Raw genomic sequence first — 23246 nt, forward strand, 5'->3', positions numbered from 1 at the left:
AGCTGTTGTTCCCACACTGTAAGATAACAGCATGTGAGCTAGCAGCTGTGACCGGCGGCAAAAAGATTACCGCTGGTCACAGGTGTGGGCTGATGATAGTTCTACAATGATCAACGTACGCCTGCTGTTGCTGATAGCAGCAAGAACAGTTGAGGCTGATGAGCGTATTCATCAGCTGGCACTTCTGTTATAAATAAAATAAATGAGGTATCTTCTATTTTTAATAACCAGCACAGACAAAACACTGAGAAAGGAGCATAAACACCTTCCTGCAGTGTGTAGCTCTAAGCTATCATGAGAAAGTTCTCATTCAACCCACAGTGCCATAAGTGTGGAGATGGGGGGTCATCAGCTATGAACTCCGATGACATTTGTCATGGCAGCTCCTGCCTCAGTGGCAGCAGGCTGGCGTGGAGAGCAGTCACTGATCATCGTAGCACAGATATGGATAATCTTCTTGTTGAACATGTTAGGAATATGGTTGTTTAATATTTTTTGTCTTTTATAGGTGACATGGGGATCAGAGGATTATCTTCACACTAGACAAATGAGGAATATGATGGTTTATTATTTTCTGTCTTTTCCAGGTGACATGAGCTTCAGTGGATTAGGCGTAAAGGTGAGAATAGCTTTGCTTGTTATTTTTATTTGAAATAAAGGTGTCTGTGTCTTTATTTCAATTAAAGGACTTTATTCTTGTTGTCTTTTTTACAATCTAACTATGAGGTTAGTAATTGGGTTGTCTGATAGACACCTCTCCATTACTAACCCCTAGATTTGATGTCAGCAGCCATAAAGCAGCTGATATCAAACTCAGACCTATTACCCCATTTGCCACTGCACCAGGACAAGTGGGAAAAGCCAGGCAAAGTGCCAAAAATGGCTCATCTAGTAGAAGCGCCTAGGGGTGCATGAGCAATTTAAACCCCAGGTATTTCACAGAATTGTATAACATTTCACTGTGAAAATAAAAGTTATTTTTTCATTAAAATATTGTTTCAGCTCCATGTTTTAAAATTTGAAATAGTGCTAATAGGAGAAAATCACGAAATGTGTTAGGCTATGTCTCTTAAGTATGGCAATGCCCCATATGTGGTCAAAAAGTACTTTTTAGGCATAGTACAAAGCTCAGAAAGGAAGGAGTGCCATATTGGAGGGCAGAGTTGCTTTCAAAGATTTGTGGGTGCCATGTCACATTGGCAGAGTCTCTGAGATGTCATGGCAACAAGACCCCCCATAAGTGACACCATTTTACAAACTACAGCTCTTAATGAAATCATCTAGAGATGCAGTGATCATATTGACACCAATTGTGTTTCACAAAATTATATACCATTGAGCGGTGAAGAAAAAACTTATACTCTGTCATTACATAACATGGCTGTTAGTTGCAGGGGGGAGCTACACACAGGTGTGTGATGTAATGTTCCAGGCGTGAGGGGTGAGCAGTGAGGAGTAGCTGCTGTCACACAGAATTTCAAATGTTTTAAAGATAATTAAAGTGCTCTGGATATCTCATCTTTATAGTTTATGAGGGCAGGGTCAGTACAATTTTTTTTATCTCCTCTGAGTACCACTTTAAAAAGACAGATTTGGCCGGATCATAGGCCAGAGTTCACAATGTCCATCTGCCTCATTATAGGGATATTCTGTCAGGAGTTGCATCTGAATTTCATATTTCAGAGATTTAGGATAAATGTGCTTCGAGCCTTACTGCTATCTTTAGAAGAAAAAAACAAATAAATAGCATGTCAAGATTGGCTTTTATTCATTTTTCATGTCGCACATTGTGCGGTATAAGTAATAAGATGGCTTTATTCTTTGTGCTTGTGCGATTACAGGGAAACTAGATTTTTTTTTATGCTTGGCTGCTATCAGAAAAATTTATTTTTTGCACTGCCATATTTGGAGAGCTATAATTTTTCTATATGGTGTCATGTGAGGGCTTGTTTCTTGCTGGACAAGTCGACGTTTTTATGGGTATCAATTTTGGGCACATGACAATTTTTTGATTGCTTTCTATTCCAATTTTTGAAAAGCAGAATGAAGAAAAAACAGCAATTAAGGATTTTTTTATGTAGTTCACGGTATGGTGAAAGTGATAAGGCATCTTTATTCTTTTGGTCAGTGAGACCACATTTATGTAATTTTTTATGTTTTGCAGCTTCTGCACAATAAAAACTATGTCATTGAAAAAATATTGTTTTTGCATCGCTGTATTCTTTTTTACTTTTCCATTGATGGAGCTGTGTGATGGCTTTTTTTGACGGACAAGATGACATTTCCAGTAACGCCATTTTTATTTATATTGGTCTTTTTGATTGCATTTTATTCTACTTTTTTACAGTGATATGATGAAAAACCATCATTTTTCTCAGCATTCACTGTAGGGGTTAAATAGTTTGACAGTTTCATAGATAAGGTTATTACTAAGGCCTTACCCAAAGTGTGTATTTTTTGTTTATTTTTGTTTTTACATAAATATGTGTATTTAATGTTGTGATATTTCTTACTCTTTATTTTGTGGGGGAGTGTTTTTTTAATCTTTTTCAATCTTCTTAACTTTCATTTTACATTTTTTACTTAGTCCTTCTATGGGACTTTAACTTTTATTTCTCTGTTCACTTCTTTCATGCATTGCAATGCACTGCAATGCATGAGACCTATGGTTTCACAAAGGCAGATCACCTGTTGGACCCTGCCTATGACTGGGTCTCACATGCCACCATACCTGGCACACCAGGTGGTCATTGTTTGACCTTCCAGTGCCATGAGAACCGTTGGATCCCTGTGATTTTGTCAAGGGAGTGCCTTTGGGGGTGATAGAGTGAGTCCACTCCCTCTTACAACCTTCCAAATGTCGTGATCGCTACTGATTGTAGCATCATGAGTTTTAATAAGCCAGGGGTCGTGCTGGCTGTTCCCGCAGGAGCTCGGCCGTCAGCTCAGCTGAGTTCCCAGTGGTGATTGTGCAGGGAAGTGCTGATGTTTCATATCTTCCCAGAGATCACATGATGGATCAGTGAGTTTGACTGACTGATTCAGAGAGCAGGGACTGCTGAAATGGGTCCCAGCATCTCTGGATGTGCAGGTCAGCTGTCAGTGACTGCTTGTAGGTACAGAACTTTCACTGTGTGTTTTTTCACAGTGACAACTTAAAGTCATGATGTGTATTGCACGTCATGATGCAGGAACTGACACCTACTCATGATGTGCTATACAAATCATTGATTGCTAAGGGGTTAAACAGAGCGTAAGTTGTTGTAAACTTTTTCCATGATTAAGGATTTTTTTTCTGCTGGAACGCATAGGAAATTACATCATGCTTAGCTTTATTGTGATTGCCAATTTTTATGATATGTAATAAAAGTTTTTGAAATATTTTAATCAAGAATAGTCTGTAAAATTTTATTAAGCACACAAGAGGCAGGAATGGCATTTTCATGCTGAGAATCATTGAAAGTCTGAACTAAAGTGTTCTGGACTACACCTGTTTGCAACATGTACAGTACATCCTAACTTAAAATAGATATGCTTAAATCATCAGAATTGGAGTGATTTGCTCTGGTCTGTAGGAATCTGAGATTCTAGCTATGCATTTGGTTCCTGGCAGTATTGAGGGTTCTGAAATAAATTATATTGTGCTGGTCAATTTACTAAGTCACCTTTCTTTTACAAGCAGATGAATCAAGCATACAACATAGCCACAGGAGACTGTATCGCTTATAATGATATTTCACGAAAAATGTAGGGTCTCAAACAAACACAGATTAATGGAGCCTTCAAGCTGCTTCAGGCTTTGGCCTATTGTAGACCACAGCAAGATGCTTGCTATTAACTGCACCACAGTGCACACTCTGCCTACCATCCCCTTATCAAGCAATCATTCGGTCAAATCCCTTTTGACACTTTTGTGCTAATGCTTACTTTTTCAACGCTTAGATGGAATATAACTATTGATGAGTGAGTATACTCGTTGCTCTGGTTTTACCGAGCAAGCTCGGGTGTCTTCCTAGTAATTTGGCGTGCTTGGAGATTTAGTTTTCGTAGTCTTATCTGCATGATTTGCGACTGCTAGACAGCTTGAATACATGTGCGGAATGCCTGTTTGTTAGGGAATTCCCACATGTATTTAGCCTGTCTACAAGATGCAAATCATGCAGATGAGATAACAAAAACTAAATGTCCGAGCAAGCCAAAATACTCGGAGGACACCCAAGCATGCTCGGGAAGACCCAAGCAACAAGTATACTCACTCATCACTAAATATAACTGACTGTCCACTCTCTTGACACAGATATTGGAACAAGCTGCCGATGTCTAGAATGCAGTGCTGAGATCATCTCTGATGTCAGAGAAGCCCAGCTCTGAAAGCAGACAGGTGGCAGTGCAAAGCTTAGAAGAGCAGTATTAGCCACTTACAAAGGTATATTGTGGCATTTTTTTTTTACAACCATTGCCTAGCGTTAATCTTCAAGAAGAGAAAAATAACAGGAGTATATATCAGTGCTTGCTTGGCTCACACTAGCATATAACTCAGATGACTGCTATCTGATGGTTTATTGAATTGAATGTTATTCAAAAAGACAGTGCAGATGGCCAGTTGTTTTTCATTGACACAGTCTGTCTGTGAAAAAAATTGCAACATGTTGTGATTTCACTCTGCATTCGGCTGAGTGTGAGAAAAAAATTGGATGGCATATGGATCATCAGCATGACATTCAATTTTTTCGGATACATTGCATTTCTGTGTGATGGCCAAACCAAAGAATACCGAAGAGGACCCGTGGATAAGAGAAAACCAAGCAAGATATAATCTTCAATGGATACCTTTATTAATATTAAATCAGTGGTGGTATAAAATACCATAAAATTAATATAAAAAACACAAAGCACAAGTGGGACAATTTTACACAATAGTAAAAGATTATGTTACTTGGACCAATTATATGGTATTTACATATGCATTCATACAAGAATATATATTTTAATATTCCTAAAAAATAATAATAAAATGTAAAAAAATAAAATAATACTGTGAAAATTTATAACAGATGATAATCTCATAAACAGTGAAATTGTGCAAGGTGAATCAGCTTCAAAAAACACTGCTTGCTAAAGTGCAGTGTGCTTGTGCAAAAAAAAGGGGGGAATTTCAATACATTGCTGTGCAAAACTAAACCATGGTACAATATGTGAGGTGCCGTGCACCAATATGGAGTTTAAATGAAACCAATGCTTGCTAAAGTGCAGTGTGCAAAAAGGGCTTCACTATATTGCTGTGTAAACAAGGCTAGGAATAAAATAAATGCTTGAATAAGAATGCCAGAAATTGGATGATATACCTTTAAGGTCCAGAGCGTCCCACAATTGTGCTCCCCGACGCACGTTTCGGAGTTAATCCTTCATCAGGGGGTCACTGCACTTTAGCAAGCATTGAAGATTATATCTTGCTTGGTTTTCTCTTATCCAAGGGTCCTCTTCGGTATTCTTTGGTTTGGTCTTTGTAACTAGTGGGTCCACCACTTACCGTCATTGAACACTGGTGGCAGTATATATAAATAATATAACATTTATTACTACGATTATTATTTAGATAATTTCTATATCCAGTGTTTGTGTGTCTTTTCTCACAATTTCTGTGTGATGAAAAGCTGTAAATTGTCCTGTAAAAGTTTAATAACTGGTGAGAAGAGTTGAGCGACTTTGGTCGGATCGGGTTTCATGAAACAAAATTTGTTTCAGATTAAACTGGTCCAACAAGGGCAAAAAAAGTCGGAGTTTTGTTTAATTTAGCTTCATGAAACCGGATCCGACTAAAGTCGCTCAACTCTAATTACAGCTTGTAAATGCTTTTTGTAGCTAGACAAAAGCGTTTCAATTCTTGTTTGAGAAATTTTCATTGATTCTTCCTTGGAAAATTCTTCCAGTTCTGTGAGATTCCTAAGTTTTGCATGCACTGCTATTTTGAGAGGTCTAGCCACAGATTTTCAATGATGTTCAGATCAGTGGACTGTGAGGACCATTGCAAAACTTTCAGCTTGCTCCTTTTGAAGCAGTCTATTGTGGATTTTGATATGTGTTTAAGATCATTATCTATTTGTAGAAGGCATATTCTTTTCAACTTCAGGTTTTATATTAATGGTGTTATGTTTCTATCAAGAATTTGTTGAAATTTCAGTGAATCTATTTTTCCATCTACCTGTGAAATGTGCCCCATGCCACTGACTGCAACACAACCCCAAAAGCATTTTCATTTTCAGGCAGCTACTTAGAAGAACCAATGGCTGCTGCATTGGCCACAAGGTTAGAAGAGGCTGGGTTTTTATAAAGCTGGGAAATTTGAGTCACTTGGTCTTTCCTAACAATGATAGTGATCAAGCCATAACCCTAACAGGCTAATTAAGGTCTGAAACCTTGGTCAAAATTATCTCGGCAAACAAATATCCAAGGGTGCCCAAACACACACACACACACACACACACCCACACACACACACACACACATATATATATATATACACTGTATATTTGACTAAAATACAAAGGAAATGTGTCATCTATAACCTTAGGCCTTTTAGAGACCATTTCATCTTTAAAATGCTTAACTGGTCACAATAACAGTAATTTTGACCAGGCGTGCCCAAACTTTTACATGCCACTGTATATTCCAAGATGAGTCTGGCAGATTTCAAATTCGGAAAAGTCACTCAAATTTGAATTTCGAATTTGATTTGCATCAAATTTATTAGTTAAGAATTTTTATGAGTCCTGGTTGCTTTTAAAAAAGTCTTTTATTATGCTCTAAGGTCTCTTGACCGCAAAGCATAATAAACAGATGGGGTAGGAAATGGTTAAAAGACATTACATTTTCAAGTATTCAAGTATTTGTGTCATGTCCTAGCCAATGCCAGAACCAGAGTGCAGTGGAAAATCTGGGGGCCAGAAGATTATTATAGTTTATTGATTTTTACCCCCTTATCCATTTTGCTGGATTCACACACATTGAATTTCCAAAAGTTCGTTTTCGCTAGAATCTGCAAATGTTTGGAAATTCTTAATGCCCCCGAAACACTTATTTAGAATAGATTCAAGCATCTCTATTAAATAATGCTCTGCTTTGTGGCAGATAACCACAAAAAACATAAGCAATGTATAAGCAATAATCTTATTAAATACCAAATGGCAAATTATTTATCACAACAAAGCTCTACAATAGATTGGATTACAGAAAAAGATTTAATATTTGACACAGTTGTTTATGTGGCACGCAGGTTGCAATTATATTCTTACAGCACACATTAAAACTGCCACTTCAGAACACTTTGCATAAACACTATAATTAAGGTGTATCAGTTTTACGAACATTTGTGCATTGGTTATGCAGAACTGTATGTGCAATGATTCATATACTTACACTAACCAGGCATAACTTGCAAACAACATGTAAAACATCAAGGGCACGGTCACACGTTCAGTATTTGGTCAGCATTTTACATCAGTATTTGTAAGCCAAAATCAGGAAAGGAATAATCAGAGGAATAGTATAATAGAAACACGTCACCACTTCTGTATTTATCACCCACTCCTGGTTTTGTTTTACACATATCACTGTAAAATACTGAATGTGTGAACGTTGCCTAAACCAGAGATGATATCCTGAGTTTTTGGGCTCCATAACACCTCTCAAGACATTACAAGCAGTTCTTTTTAATCCTGCAACTATGTTTTTAGGTGGGCTCTCTATGGATCAGGCTAGGATATGATTGATTAGATTGATTTCTGGAAAATTTAAAATACTTTTTTTTAACTCTTTGTGAGTAATTTATCATTCAAGAAATTTTTTAAGTCAGTTCAGCATTTTGCTGTGTTGCCGTTATTTGCTCCAAATTTATCAATGTTCGACAATATATTTGGCACAAGTTAAGTTAAAACACTTCAGTCTAAAACTAATTTTCAACTTCTTAAGTGCACTCCTTAACACTGAAATTACAATACTAAGAAGGAAAAGCTGTTGAATTATGAAAATATATAATTATGAAAATAATAAAAAAAACTTAATGATATGGAAATGATGTAACAATGTAATTAAAATTTTCAAAGCATCTTGATTTATTTAATAAGGAGTATGACGAGAAACTTTAACGCTTTGGCTGCTATCAATTAAGTTATTAATTGTTGCCTGAAAAATGTACTACTATGTTTGTTAGGATTGGCAGAATATACCAAATAAAATATAATAGTAAGGTGCGTTCGCAACCAGGGGTCCACCGTGCAGAGATGGAACCTGCTGTTAGGCAATAGCGGACACAAGATGGCGGTTGAGCACTGAAGACACGTGGGTTAAGTGTCACCCCGTGGGAACAGCAGCGAGCTCTGTTGAACCACAGAGCGGCAGCAACCACTGCAATAGAATGCTGTTCCCTGTTAAGCATCACAGGGCACAGCAGATATGGTGCTAGTGAGGTCCCTAAGTCTCAGCCTCTGGAAAGCTGGAGTAAGAGTCTGACTGGACCCACAATGTGCATGGTGTTGTGGAAGCGACGTCGCTACTTGGCACTGGCTCTATCTCCAATCTCCTCTGAACACATACTTAACCAAGGGTAGGGGATATTGGGGATATTTATGAGCATTCACCAGAGACAATCATACAAATCCTGGACGCAGTGACAGGAACATCTGCTGCCTGCTGTTTGCTGTTGATTGCTATAGCTGAACCTGGAGAGGCAGCAGCAATTAATCACACAGCACGGGTCTGAGAAAGATGCTAAGACTGATGTCTCTGCTGAGCAGGATCCGCTGCAGCTGAGACTGAATGGGAGACTGCAGGAGAAGACATGGCTTGGGATTACTTGTGTGCAGAGGGAGAATTCTGGCTCCTAACAGTGTTGAACTCACTTGGGCATGCAAATCATTACAGGGGTGGTCCAAAGCTAACATTTTAATCCTAAATGTCTGTCTATTTGATGTCATAATCTAATCTCTTTTCTCATATACTTTGATTAAAAATTCCATACTGTTCCCTCACTACGCTATCTAACTCCTTAAGTTATTTTTTACTTATTGCCTTTTTGGTCATGCTTCATTTGAGAACCCTTAATGGACACCAGAATACTCAAATGAGCAGTCATTCTTCTCAGTGCAGAGTGATGTGCACTCCCTCATCAGCTCTAATGAAAAGTGACATGCCGGTAAGCGAGTGCACTGTCACTGTGCATTGTAAGAAGATTATCAGCTTTCTGGAAAAGCAGAGACAAACTCCACCCCTGCAAGTGATGTCACAGTGACAAGATACTGTGGAGCATAAGTCAGAATCTCCCATCGAGTTGCCACCTTGTTATTCACATGGAAGGAACACACATACATTGACCACTCAATGAAAAAAAGATCAAACAAAAAAAACACAAAATGAATCAGGCTACTTATCTTAGTTGTGTAATTGTCAAGATTTCTCTCTATTTATCTATCTATCTTATAGCTACTATTTGTACCAAACATATAATAGTATAATGATTATTCAAAAGCTTAACTGGTATATTAGGCACAGAAAATAGCAATGTTACTACCCTTTTGGCAGAAATATTATAATGTCAGAAAGAAATGACTTTGTCTGGAAAGCTGTGTTGTTTCCTCTTTAAAGTGAATCTGTCAACAGTTTTGGCTGATGTAAGATGCTGCCACTGTCTTTCAGGACTGATATACAGCATTCTATAATGCAGTAGATAAGCCCCTGATCCGACTTGCAAGTGGAGAAAAATAACTTTTATTATACTCACCGGGGGGCAGTCTGGCTGGATGGGTGTCGCAGGTCCAATGCCTTCCATCTTCTTGCGATGCCACCATCCTGCCGGCATCACAGGCTTCCCATCATTGCCCTCCTGCGCAGGCATACTTAGATAGTATCTTTGTGAATGTTGCATTAACCCTTTTAACCCCTTCCCAACATGCGCCGTACATATACTGCTCTGGGGGAGGTGCGTTGCTGCAAAAAGCAGCATATCTGTGGAGGCATGATTGCGCGGCCTCACGCTGAGCGCCGCGGGTATCACATGTGGTTGTCAGGTGTATGTGACAGCTGACACCCTGCAGCAATGCCCACGATCAGTGCTAGCACTGATCGCAGGCATTTAACCCCTCTAGTACCGCTGTCAGTAGTGACAGTAGCATAGAGAAGCATCGCGATGTCTCGATGGTCTCCTTGGAGACCCCTGGCACCAAAATTGCAGCTGGGTCCTTACGGGTCCTGCAGGGAGGGGTGGCTTGTGGCTGGCATGCCTCCTTCCCTGTCTGTGAGATCGTTGATCTGATATTCTGCAGTGGAGTATGAGATCAGCGATCTGAAATTATATAGTGATGTCCTATACTGGGATAATGTAAAAAAAAGTTAAAAAAAATTGCAAAGTGTAAAAATATTTCTTTAAAAATTCCTTAAATAAATAACAAAAAATAAATAAATATATTTTCCAATAAACACATTTATTTATGTAAATAAAAAAGAATAAAAGTACACATACAGTATTTTGCATCGCTGCGTCCGGAACAACCGGCTCTATAAAACTGTCCCACTAGTTAACCCCTTCAGTGCACACCGTAAAATAAATAAATAAAAAAAGACGCAAAAAACAATGCTTTATCATCATACCAAAAATGGTACTGCTGAAAACATCATCTTGTCCTGCAAAAAACAAGCCACGATACACCTCCATCAGCAGAAAAATAAAAGTTATAGCTCTCAGAATAAAGTGATGCAAAAATAATGATTTTTTCTATAAAATAGTTTTTATTGTGTAAAAGCGTCAAAATATAGAAAAAGATATAAATGAGGCATCGCTGTAATCGTACTGACCCGAAGAATTAAGCTACCTTACCAATTTTACTACCTGCAGCATGGTATAAAAATAATAAAACAAAAAGCAATTCCTAAATTGCTGGTTTTTGTTCATTCTGTCTCCCAAAAATCAGAATAGAAAGCGATCAAAAAATGTCATGTGCCCGAAAACGTCAGCTCATCCTGCAAAAAACAAGCAGTCGCAATACTCTGTGGGCCAAAATATGGAAAAATTATAGCTCTCAAAATATGGTGATGCAAAAACTAGTTTTCACAATAAAAAGCATTTTTTAGTGTGTGAAAGCAGCCAAACATAGAAACCCGATATATATCTGGTATCACTGTATTTGCACTGACCCGAAGTATAATAATAATAATAAGTCACCTAATCACTTATACCGCAAGAGGAATGGCATAAAAAGAAATAAAACCAATTCTTCATATGCTGTTGATTTTTTAATTCTGCCTCCCAAAGATCGCAGTAAGGCTAAGCGCACATTTATCTTGCGCTCTGCGCTGAGTTCTTACACCCGGGTTTCTGTGTAAATCTCTGAAATATGTGATTCAGACAGAACCCCCAGTGAAAGATTCCCTTAAAAAGAGGCAGATGGAGGCACTGTGGATGCCATACGACCTGTGATCCAGAGAGTGCGACATTTTAGGATTGCATAAAAGTGATGTCGGCCACAGTTTTGTGCACTTCTGAAAAGACACCACTGAACAGAGCCTTTGCACTGTACCTCAAAAGTAGTTTTTGACCACATACGGGGTATCAGTGAACTCAGGAGAAATTGCAGAGCAAAGTTTGGGGCCCATTTTCTCCTTTCGCCCATGTGAAAATACAAAAATTTTAGCCCAAAAAGATTTTTGTGGGAAAAATGTGATTTATTTTATTTTCATGGCTTAATGTTGTAAACCTCTGTGAAGCACCGGGGGGTTCAAGGTGCTCAATAAACATCTAGATAAGTTCCATAATGGGTACAGTTTCCAAAATGGTGTCATTTGTGGGGGGTTTCTACTATATAGGCACATCAGGGGCTCTTCAAATGTAACATGACATCTGATAATTATTCCATCAAATTTTTCATTCAAAAAGTCAAATGGCGCTCCTTCCCGTCAAAGCCCTACGTATGCCCAAACAGTTGACTTTCCTGACATATGGGGTATCGGCATGCTCAGGAGAAATTGCACAACAAATTGTATGGTCCATTTTCTCCTTTTATCCTTGCAAAAGTAAAAAAAAATGTCTAAAGGAAAATATTTGTGAAAGAAAAGTAAAAGTTTATTTTTTTCTTCCACATTCCAAAAATTCAGATTCCAAAAATTCAGAAGGGTTAATACATTTCTTGAATGTGGTTTTGAGTACCTTGAGGGGTGCAGTTTTTAGAACGGTGTCACTTTTGGCTATTTTCTGTCATATAGGCCCCTCAATGTCAATTCAAATGTGAGGTGGTCCCTAAAAAAATGGTTTTGCATATTTTGTTGTAAAAATGAGTTATCGCTGACCAAATTTTAACCCTTATAACTTCCTAACAAAAAAATTATATTTCAAAAATTGTGCTGATGCAAAGTAGACATGCGGGAAAAGTTATTTCTTAACTATTTTGAGTGATATGACTATCTGATGTAAGGGCATAAAAATTTAAAGTTTGAAAATATCGAAATTTTCAAAATTTTCACCAAATTTCTGTTTTTTTCACAAATAAATGCAAGTCATATCAAATACATTTTACAACTATCATAAAGTACTATATGTCATGAGAAAATAGTCTCTTAATCACCGGGATCTGTTGACCTCATAAAGTGACAGTGGTCAGAATTGTAAAAATTAACCTGTCAGGAAAGGTGAAAACATGCTTTGAGTTGAAGGGGTTAAAAGGGATTGTCCAGCTCTAAGCGCTTTTAAAGTTAAAAGTCATTTTTCCATTTGGGTTTCATTAAAAATTATGCACTATTTAGCTTTTACAGGCTCTTTTATTCCTTGCACATTCAACTCTGATATGACCTGTGGTCATAAAACAGCTCAGCGGAGCTCAGTAAAAGACAGATAAAGAGTTAAAAACTCCATCAGACTGTCAGAGTGACTTGATTGAAGGATTCTTTTTTAACTCATTCTGATGAGCCAATACACAGTGCAGCACAGAGGCTATTGAAGGCAAAAGGTGCAAAACTTTTCATAAAACCTGAATGCAAAACTGAATTTTACCCCCAATTTCATGCATTTAAGTAAAAAAATTAACGTTGTTCCCAAAGGTGGTCAACCCCTTTAAGGGAGTACCTTTCATGACAATTATCAAGATGTGGTAATATTTGTTAAATAAAACTTTGCTACATCTATATGTGCGTTTAGCTTCTCTGGAATAAGGTAAGTCAGAATGTGGGATGAAGCAGATATAAGACCTTTCAAAGAAGCATCTACAAGGCCAATCAAATGTCACGGTGACAGATACTTGGTATCTCCAAATAATAATCTTCAAACAATTTATGGTCATGATAATCTGGCAACAAATATCTTGGAAGGAGGAATGAAACAGGAAGGAAGATACAGATATAATTTTAAACAAAGTACTGATAATGTTAATACTTTTCTGTTGTAACTAATGCACAGTAATATCTGGAGGACCTGGGGTGTCATGTACATTCTGTAGAACAATAAGAAGAATATTTATGCATTTTATGTTGCCAGATTTTAAATTATTTTTATATTATTTTTATTTTATTTTACTATGAATTTATTTACAATAATTTTGCATTTTTTGCTTTTTTATCCAAATAATAATTTTAAAAAATAAATCTCTCCATAATTTATGCTGCTATTACATTTTCTAGTGTCCCACTGTGAGTACCCTATTTAGTAAGCAGTGTCTATATTCATTAAAAGAGGTTTTATTACACAATATTTTTTTCTTATAATATACATGCAAAAATCAAGGGTCCTTAACCACAAGTTGTACTAATGGACTCGATGATAAATGGTGGATTTTGTCTACACGTTAGACACCTTGGACCCTGTCTAGATTACATGATAATTGCACATGTACAGCTATTGCAGCATCTTACCACTGTTGTGAGCCTCCAGCTGGGAAGCAGAGTTGACAGCGACTTTGCATAGTGAACAGTATAGAAGTCTTTTAGCTTTTTCCTCTTCAGTCTCTCCTGAAGGGCATATGTTGCTGCTGGTTACTAGAGTGATTTTCTTGTCAACTTTTGCTGTGGTCTCTGTTGTCATAACACTGATTTTCCGGATTTCTAACATCGTACTGGTAGATATTGCTGGAATTCCTGTGGCAAATTCTAAAAAATAAACAAAAGCAAAATGTTTGTTAGGATGATATATAACATTATTTATTGCTAAACATTAAGAAGAAAATGGACTGTCAGGAAAATGATGTCAGTAAAGGCTAGTTATCTTGCTATATTATTATACATTGTGTTGTATTGGCAACATTTTTTAGTTTATGCACATACAATTATAGGAATCTGCAGACAAATAAAAGGGTAGTTTGGCTATAGGCTGCAATTTTAAATCCTCACATTGCATGCCAGGATTGGGGGGTGAGGGGACCATGCATACCAGGATTGGGGGGTGAGGGGACCATGCATACCAGGATTGGGGGGTGAGGGGACCATGCATACCAAGAAAGGGGGGTGAGGGGATCATGCATACCAGGATTGGGGGGTGAGGGGACCATGCATACCAGGATTGGGGGGTGAGGGGACCATGCATACCAGGATTGGGGGGTGAGGGGACCATGCATACCAAGAAAGGGGGTGAGGGGACCATGCATACCAGGATAGGGGGGTGAGGGGACCATGCATACCACGAAAGGGGGGTGAGGGGACCATGCATACCAAGAAAGGGGGGTGAGGGGACCATGCATACCAGGAAAGGGGGGTGAGGGGACCATGCATATCAGGATTGGGGGTGAGGGGACCATGCATACCAGGATTAGGGGGTGAGAGGACCATGCATACCAGGACTGGGGATGAGGGGACCATGCATACCCCAAAAGGGGGGTAAGGGGAGCATGCATATCAGGAAAGGGGGGTGAGGGGACCATGCATACCAGGAATGGGGGGTGAGGGTACCATGCATACCCCAAAAGAAGGGTAAGAGGACCATGCGTTCTAGGATTGGGGGTGAGGGGACCATGCATATCAGGAAAGGGGGTGATGGTGAGCATACATACCAGGATTAAGGTGTGAGAGGACCATGCATACCAAGAAAGGGGGGTGAGGGGACCATGCATACCAGGACAGGGGGGTGAGGGGACCATGCATACCAGGATTGGGGGGTGAGAGGACCATGCATACCAGGACTGGGGGGGTGAGGGGACCATGCATACCCCAAAAGAAGGGTAAGAGGACCATGTGCACCAGGATTGAGGGGTGAGGGAACCATGCATATCAGGAAAGGGGGGTGAGGGGACCATGCATACCAGGACAGGGGGGTGAGGGGACCGTGCATACCAGGAAAGGGGGGTGAGGATACCATGCATACCAGGATTGGAGGGTGAGGGGACCATACATACCAGGAATGGGGGTGACGGTGAGCATACATACCAGGATTGGGGTGTGAGAGGACCATGCATACAAGCAAAGGGGGTGAGGGGACCATGCATACAAGCAAAGGGGGTGAGAGGACCATGCATACCAAGAAAGGGGGTGAAGGAACCATGCAAACCAGGATTGGGGGGTGAGAGGACCATGCAAACCAGGATTGGGGGGTGAGGGGACCATGCATACCCCGAAAGGGGGGTAAGAGGACCATGCATACGAGGAAAGAGGGGTGAGAGGACCATGCATACCAGGATTGAGGGGTGAGAGGACCATGCATTCCAGGATTGGGGGGTGAGGGGACCATGCATACCCCGAAAGGGGAGTAAGAAGACCATGCATACCAGGATTGGGGGGTGAGAGGACCATGCATTCCAGGATTGGGGGGTCAGGGGACCATGCATACCAGGATAGGGGGTTGAGGGGTAGCATGCATATCAGGAAAGGGGGTGATGGTGAGCATACATACCAGGATTGGGGTGTGAAAGGACCATGCATACCAAGAGAGGGAGGGTGAGGGGACCATGCATACCAGGATTGGGGTGTGAGAGGACCATGCATACCAGGATTGAGGGGTGAGAGGACCATGCATTCCAGGATTGGGGGGTGAGGGGACCATGCATACCCCGAAAGGGGAGTAAGAAGACCATGCATACCAGGATTGGGGGGTGAGAGGACCATGCATTCCAGGATTGGGGGGTCAGGGGACCATGCATACCAGGATAGGGGGTTGAGGGGTAGCATGCATATCAGGAAAGGGGGTGATGGTGAGCATACATACCAGGATTGGGGTGTGAAAGGACCATGCATACCAAGAGAGGGAGGGTGAGGGGACCATGCATACCAGGATTGGGGTGTGAGAGGACCATGCATACCAGGACTGGGGATGAGGGGACCATGCATACCCCAAAAGGAGGGTAAGAGGACCATGCGTACCAGGATTGGGGGTGAGGGGACCATGCATACCAGGATAGAGGGGTGAGGGGACCATGCATACCAGCAAAGGGGGTGAGGATACCATGCATACCAGGATTGGGGGTGAGGGGACCATGCATACCAGGATAGGGGGGTGAGGGGACCATGCATACCAGGATTGAGGGGTGAGAGGACCATGCATACCAGGATTGGGGGGTGAGGGGACCATGCATACCCCGAAAGGGGGGTAAAAGGACATGCATACCAGGAAAGAGGGGTGAGAGGACCGTGCATACCAGGATTGGGGGGTGACACGGCCATGTATTCCAGGATTGGGGGGTGAGGGGACCATGCATACCCTGAAAGGGGAGTAAGAAGACCATGCATACCAGGAAAGAGAGGTGAGAGGACCATGCATACCAAGATTGGGGGGTGAGAGGACCATGCATTCCAGGATTGGGGGGTCAGGGGACCATGCATACCAGGATAGGGGGTTGAGGGGTAGCATGCATATCAGGAAAGGGGGGTGACGGTGAGCATACATACCAGGATTCGGGTGTGAGAGGACCATGCATACCAAGAGAGGGAGGTTGAGGGGACCATGCATACCAGGATAGAGGGGTGAGGGGACCATGCATACCAGTAAAGGGGGTGAGGATACCATGCATACCAGGAAAGGGGGGTGACGGTGAGCATGCATACCAGGATTGGGGTGTGAGAGGACCATGCATACCAGCAAAGGGGGGTGAGGGGACCATGCATACCAAAAAAGGGGGGTGAGGGGACCATGCATACCAGGATAGGGGGTGAGGGGACCATGCATACCAGGATTGGGGGGTGAGAGGACCATGCATACCAGGATTGGGGGGTGAGGGGACCATGCATACCCCGAAAAGGGGGTAATAGGACCATAGATACCAGGAAAGAGGGGTGAGAGGACCATGCATACCAGGATTGGGGGGTGAGAGGGCCATGTATTCCAGGATTGGGGGGTGAGGGGACCATGCATACCCTGAAAGGGGAGTAAGAAGACCATGCATACCAGGAAAGAGAGGTGAGAGGACCATGCATACCTAGGATTGGGGGGTGAGAGGACCATGCATTCGAGGATTGGGGGGTCAGGGGACCATGCATACCAGGACAGGGGGTTAAGGGGTAGCATGTATATCAGGATTGAGGGTGAGAGAACCATACATATCAGGATTGGGGGGTGCATTATTGCATTATTATTAAATCTTCAAAAATAAACTGCATATATACCCGATATCTAGTATATCTAACATATATATATACACTCACTGGCCACTTTATTAGGTACACCATGCTAGTAAGGGGTTGGACCCCCTTTTGCCTTCAGAACTGCCTCAATTCTTCGTGGCAGAGATTCAACAAGGTGCTGGAAGCATTCCTCAGAGATTTTGGACCATATTGACATGATGGCATCACACAGTTGGCGCAGATTTGTCGGCTGCACATCCCTGATGCGAATCTCCCGTTCCACCACATCCCAAAGATGCTCTATTGGATTGAGATCTGGTGACTGAGGAGGCCATTTGAGTACAGTAAACTCATTGTCATGTTCAAGAAACCAATCTGAGATGATTCGAGCTTTATGACATGGCGCATTATCCTGCTGAAAGTAGCCATCAGATGTTGGGTACATTGTGGTCATAAAGGGATGGACATGGTCAGCAACAATACTCAGGTAGGCTGTGGCGTTGCAACGATGCTCAATTGGTACCAAGGGGCCCAAAGAGTGCCCAGAAAAAATTCCCCACACCATGACACCACCACCACCAGCCTGAACCGTTGATACAAGGCAGGATGGATCCATGCTTTCATGTTGTTTACGCCAAATTCTGACCCTACCATCCGAATGTCGCAGCAGAAATCGAGACTCATCAGACCAGGCAACGTTTTTCCAATCTTCTACTGTCCAATTTCGATGAGCTTGTGCAAATTTTAGCCTCAGTTTCCTGTTCTTAGCTGAGAGGAGTGGTACCCAGTGTGGTCTTCTGCTGCTGTAGCCCATCTGCCTCAAAGTTCGACGCACTGTGCGTTCAGAGATGCTCTTCTGCCTACCTTGGTTGTAACGGGTGGCAATTTGAGTCACTGTTGCCTTTCTATCAGCTCGAACCAGTCTGCCCATTCTCCTCTGACCTCTGGCATCAACATGGCATTTCCGGCCACAGAACTGCCGCTCACTGGATTTTTTTTCTTTTTCGGACCATTCTCTGTAAACTCTAGAGATGGTTGTGCGTGAAAATCCCAGTAGATCAGCAGTTTCTGAAATTCTCAGACCAGCCCTTCTGGCACCAACAATCATGCCACGTTCAAAGGCACTCAAATCACCTTTCTTCCCCATACTGATGCTCGGTTTGAACTGCAGGAGATTGTCTTGACCATGTCTACATGCCTAAATGCACTGAGTTGCCGCCATGTGATTGGCTGATTAGAAATTAAGTCTTAACACACAGTTGGACAGGTGTACCTAATAAAGTGGCCAGTGAGTGTATATATTTTGCCTAAAATGCAAAGGAAATATGTCATCTTTAACTTAAGCCTTTTAGAAATCATTTCATCTTCAACTTGCTTAACTGTTCACAACAATAACAATTGTGTGACCAGGGGTGCTCAAACTTGTACATGCCACTGTACTTCTCAAACAATACTGACTTAATAAATCTATTTTATTACACCAGTGACTAGATATTGGTAAACCAATACATTAAGTTAATGGTTTCAGAGAAATAAACAAGAAATGTGCTTGTTAATTAACAGCAGACTTAATTTAACTTCTTATCTAACCTAATAGGATATTTTAATTAGTGTCCAGTAACCAACATATTAATCATTTTAAATATAATTGTACTTAGGAGACAATAGAAATTTTAACATTCTTTCTGACATCGAAAAAAGGCTTTGTAATTTCACACCTCTCAACTTGTACAATATAGCTATTTTTTCATTAAATTAACTGTTCCCTATTAAATGTCTTCATTGATTGCATTGCTTGCATTTGAGTTATATTTTTACTAAACATATTGTCCAGGAATTTTAAACTGATGGCCTATCCTTTGTGCCAACAGGTTTTCTTCCAGGTTTACCCTGTGTTTAGCTTCATCCATCTTCATATTAAATATTAACTATTAACTAAATTATTTGTCTCTGCTGAAGAAAAGAATCCACACAGAAGATGTTGTGACTATCATGTTTGATGGTGGGTATGGTGCTTGGTCTCATCTGACTAGAACAGCTTCTTCCACATGCCAGCATTTTCCCCTATATGTTTTTTGCAAACTGCAAGCGGGACTTGTTATGGTGTGCTTTCAAAAATGTTATTCTTCTTGCTACTCTTCCATAATGGCCAGTTTTGGACGCATACAACTAATTGCTATCCTGTGGACAGATTCTCCCTCCATGTCTTTGGATCTCTGTAGCTCCTGCAGAGTGACCTTATGCCTTTTGGCTGCTTCTCTGAAAAGTGCTCTCCTTGCTTAGTATATCAGTTTGGGTGGACAGTCATGACTCGATAAGTTTTCAGGTGTGCCATACTCCTTTTTTTGTCTGATGGATGCAATGGTGCTCAGTGAGATGTTGAATGGACTATAATGTATCTCCTAACCCTACTGTAGTCTTCTCCACAACTTTATACCTGAATTGTCTGATATGTTCCTGGCTTTTCATTATGACATTTGATCCCTAATTTTCTCATACAAACCTCTGAGGCCTTCACAAAACAGCTGTAGTTTTACAGATAATAAATTAGACACAGGTGGACTCAATTGTACTACTTATGTGACATTTGAAAACTACACGAAGCTGAATACAAATGCTTGTCACAATTTTTGGATTATATTTTTTAAATATTTACAAAACCATGTATTATTCCCTTTACACTTTACAATTACTTGTTACTTTGTGATGATACAGATGCTTCTCATAAAATTAGAATATCATCAAAAAGGTAATTTATTTCAGTTCTTCAATACAAGAAGTCAAACTCGTATATTATGTAGAATTATTACAAACAGAGTGATCTATCTCAAGTGTTTATTTCTGTTAATGTTGATGATTATGGCTTACAGCCAATGAAAACCCAAAAGTCATTATCTCAGTAAATTAGAATACTTTATAAAACCAGCTTGAAAAATTATTTTAAAATCTGAAATGTTGGGCTACTGAAATGTATGTTCAGAAAATGCACTCAATACATGGTTGAGGCTCCTTTTTCATCAATTACTGCATCAAAGCGACGTGACATCAAGGTGATCAGCTTGTGTTACTGCTGAGGTATTATGTAAGCCTGGGTTGCTGTGATAGCAGCATTCAGCTCATCTGCATTGTTGGGTCTGGTGTCTCTCATCTTCCTCTTGACAATACTCTATAGATTCTCTATGAGGTAAAGGTCAGGCGAATTTACTGGCCAATCAAGCACAGTGGTACTGCTATTTTTAAAACAGGTATTGGTACTTTTGGTAGTGTGGACAGGTGCCAAGTCCTGCTAGAGAATTAAATCTCCATCTCCAAAAACTTGTAGGCAGAGGGTAGCATAAAGTGCTCTAAAATTTCCTGGTAGACGGCTGAGCTGACTTTGGTTTTGATAAAGCACAGTGGACCTACACCAGAAGATGACATGGCTCCCCAAACCATCACCGATTGTGGAAACCTCACACTAGACCTCAAGCAGCTTGGATTGTGTGACTCTCTACTCTTCCTCCAGATTCTGGGACCTTGATTTCCAAACAAATTGCAAAATTTACTTTCAGCATCTTGGACCACTGAGCAACAGTCCAGTTATTTTTCTCCTTGGCCCAGGTAAGACGATTCTGGCATTTTCTATTATTCACTAGATTATGGCCCGATGCTATCGCATCGGGAGGATGCGATAGCATCACACCTCTTGCCATGTTAACCCTCAACACACACACTCCTCAACACACACTCCTTTCACCTTTCACCATCTCCACTCACTCTTTCACTCCACATACGACCCCTTCTCTCACTCCGTCTCTCATACTCACGCCGTCATCGCCGCTGCTCCACGATCCCCGACATCTTCTTCCGCCGGCGCCATCCTGGATCCAGACGTTGTCCACGCCGGTGACATGTTCTTGCGGCGACGCCATCTTGAGTATCGTGAAATCCCGCGATAGTCAAGATAGCGTCGCCGGAAGAACATGTCGCCGGCGTGGACGACGTCGGGATCCAAAATGGCGTCGGTGAAATCTCGCGAGTTTTCGCCGACGCCATTTTGGATCCCGACGTCGTCCTCGCCGGCGACATGTTCTTGCGGCGACGCCATCTTGACTATCGCGGGATTTCGCCGATCCAAAATGGCGTCGCCGCAAGAATATGTCGCCGGCGTGGACGACATCGGGATCCAAAATGGCGTCGGCGTAATCTCGCGAGATTTCGCCGACGCCATCTTTTTGGATCCCGAGTCGTCCACGCCAGCGACATGTTCTTGCGGCGACGCCATCTTGAATCTCGCGGGATTTCACGAAATCCAAGATGGCGTCGCCGCAAGAACATGTCGGCGGCCTGGAGAACGTCTGGATCCAGGATCGCGGCGGCGGAGGAAGATGTCGGGGCAGCGACGATGACGGTGTGAGTATGAGAAACGGAGTGAGAGAAAGGAACGTATGTGGAGTGAAAGAGTGAGTGGACGTGAGTGGAGGTGAAAGGTGAGAGGAGTGTGTGTTGAGGCGGTGTGGTGTGTTGAGGGTTAACATGTGCGTGTGTGTGGTGACGTCACCGGTTACAACTGGACGGAAGTTGTTACAACCGGAAGCTGCTTAGGGCATTTATTATTATAGATGATGAGGAAGAAGCCGTCTGTTGTTGGCGGTGATGGCGTGTAGAGGCTTCTTCAGCCAATGATTTAGAGTTAGGGGATTCGTGTGTGAAACGACGGCGTTTATAAGCCTTAATCTTGTCAAGTCGATGCTGTTTTTCCTCAGGAGTCTCATTAGCACGGCGTTGTTTTTATCGTAGTGCTAAAGCTGCTTTCCTTTCACTGGCATTGGCATACTGTGCATCGGTATTGAATGGTGGTATTGATAGGGCAGAAACAGATTGCTGATTAGTTATGTCAGTGAACGGCATATGGGATGAAGTGTAGCAGTAAATTGTTCCACATGCTGATGTGGAAGCATCCTGTTGTGAGTCTAATAATAATGATGAGGAAGAGGCCGTCTGTTGTCGGCGGTGACGGCGTGCAGAGGCTTCTTCAGCCAATCTTATGGATTTAGAGTTAGGGGATTCGTGTGTGAGGCGACGGCGTTTATAAGCCTTAATCTTCTCAAGGCAATGGTGTTTTTCCTCAGGAGTCTCATTAGCACGGCGTTGTTTTTGTCGTAGTGCTAAAGCTGCTTTCCTTTCACTGGCATTGGCATACTTTTTGTTATGACTCATGTTGGCACAGGTAAAGGAGTCTATTTGGCAGTTATCTGGCAGTGAAGAAGGCATCCTGGAGTATTGTAGAGTAAACAGATACTAATTGACCCTGTAATTGCCCAGCAGTAGTTATGAAGTGGTAGTGGCAAATTGGCCCTGTAGTTAGACACCGGCAGAGGAGCAAGGCAGCAGTAGTTATGGCGGTAGAGGCAAATTGGCCCTGTAATTAGACACCGGCAGAGGAGCAAGGCAGCAGTAGTTATGGCGGTAGAGGCAATTGGCCCTGTAATTAGACACCGGCAGAGGAGCAAGGCAGCAGTAGTTATGGCGGTAGAGGCAAATTGGCCCTGTAAATAGACACCGGCAGAGGAGCAAGGCAGCAGTAGTTATGGCGGTAGAGGCAAATTGGCCCTGTAATTAGACACAGGCAGTGAACAGTCAGAGGAGCAAGGCAGCAGTAGTTATGGCGGTATTGGCAAATTGGCCCTGTAATTAGACACCAGCAGAGGAGCAATGCAGCAGTAGTTATGGCGGTAGAGGCAAATTGA

The 23246-nt window shown here is 41.6% G+C and overlaps 1 protein-coding gene across 3 annotated transcripts in view; it reads right to left on the bottom strand.

Moving 5' to 3' along the window:
• ZNF385D (zinc finger protein 385D) overlaps positions 1 to 23246 on the bottom strand; it is a 615949-nt gene that overhangs the window by 37691 nt on the left and 555012 nt on the right. For all 3 annotated transcript variants that reach the window (XM_073568247.1, XM_073568257.1, XM_073568267.1), the window contains one exon: positions 13888 to 14121. In XM_073568247.1, coding sequence (XP_073424348.1) covers positions 13888 to 14121 — 234 coding nt within the window. The remainder of the gene's footprint in view (positions 1 to 13887; positions 14122 to 23246) is intronic.

Source organism: Dendrobates tinctorius, unplaced genomic scaffold, assembly GCF_039654945.1.
Source record: "Dendrobates tinctorius isolate UK_male_01 unplaced genomic scaffold, ASM3965494v1 ptg000005l, whole genome shotgun sequence".
NCBI lineage: Eukaryota > Metazoa > Chordata > Amphibia > Anura > Dendrobatidae > Dendrobates > Dendrobates tinctorius.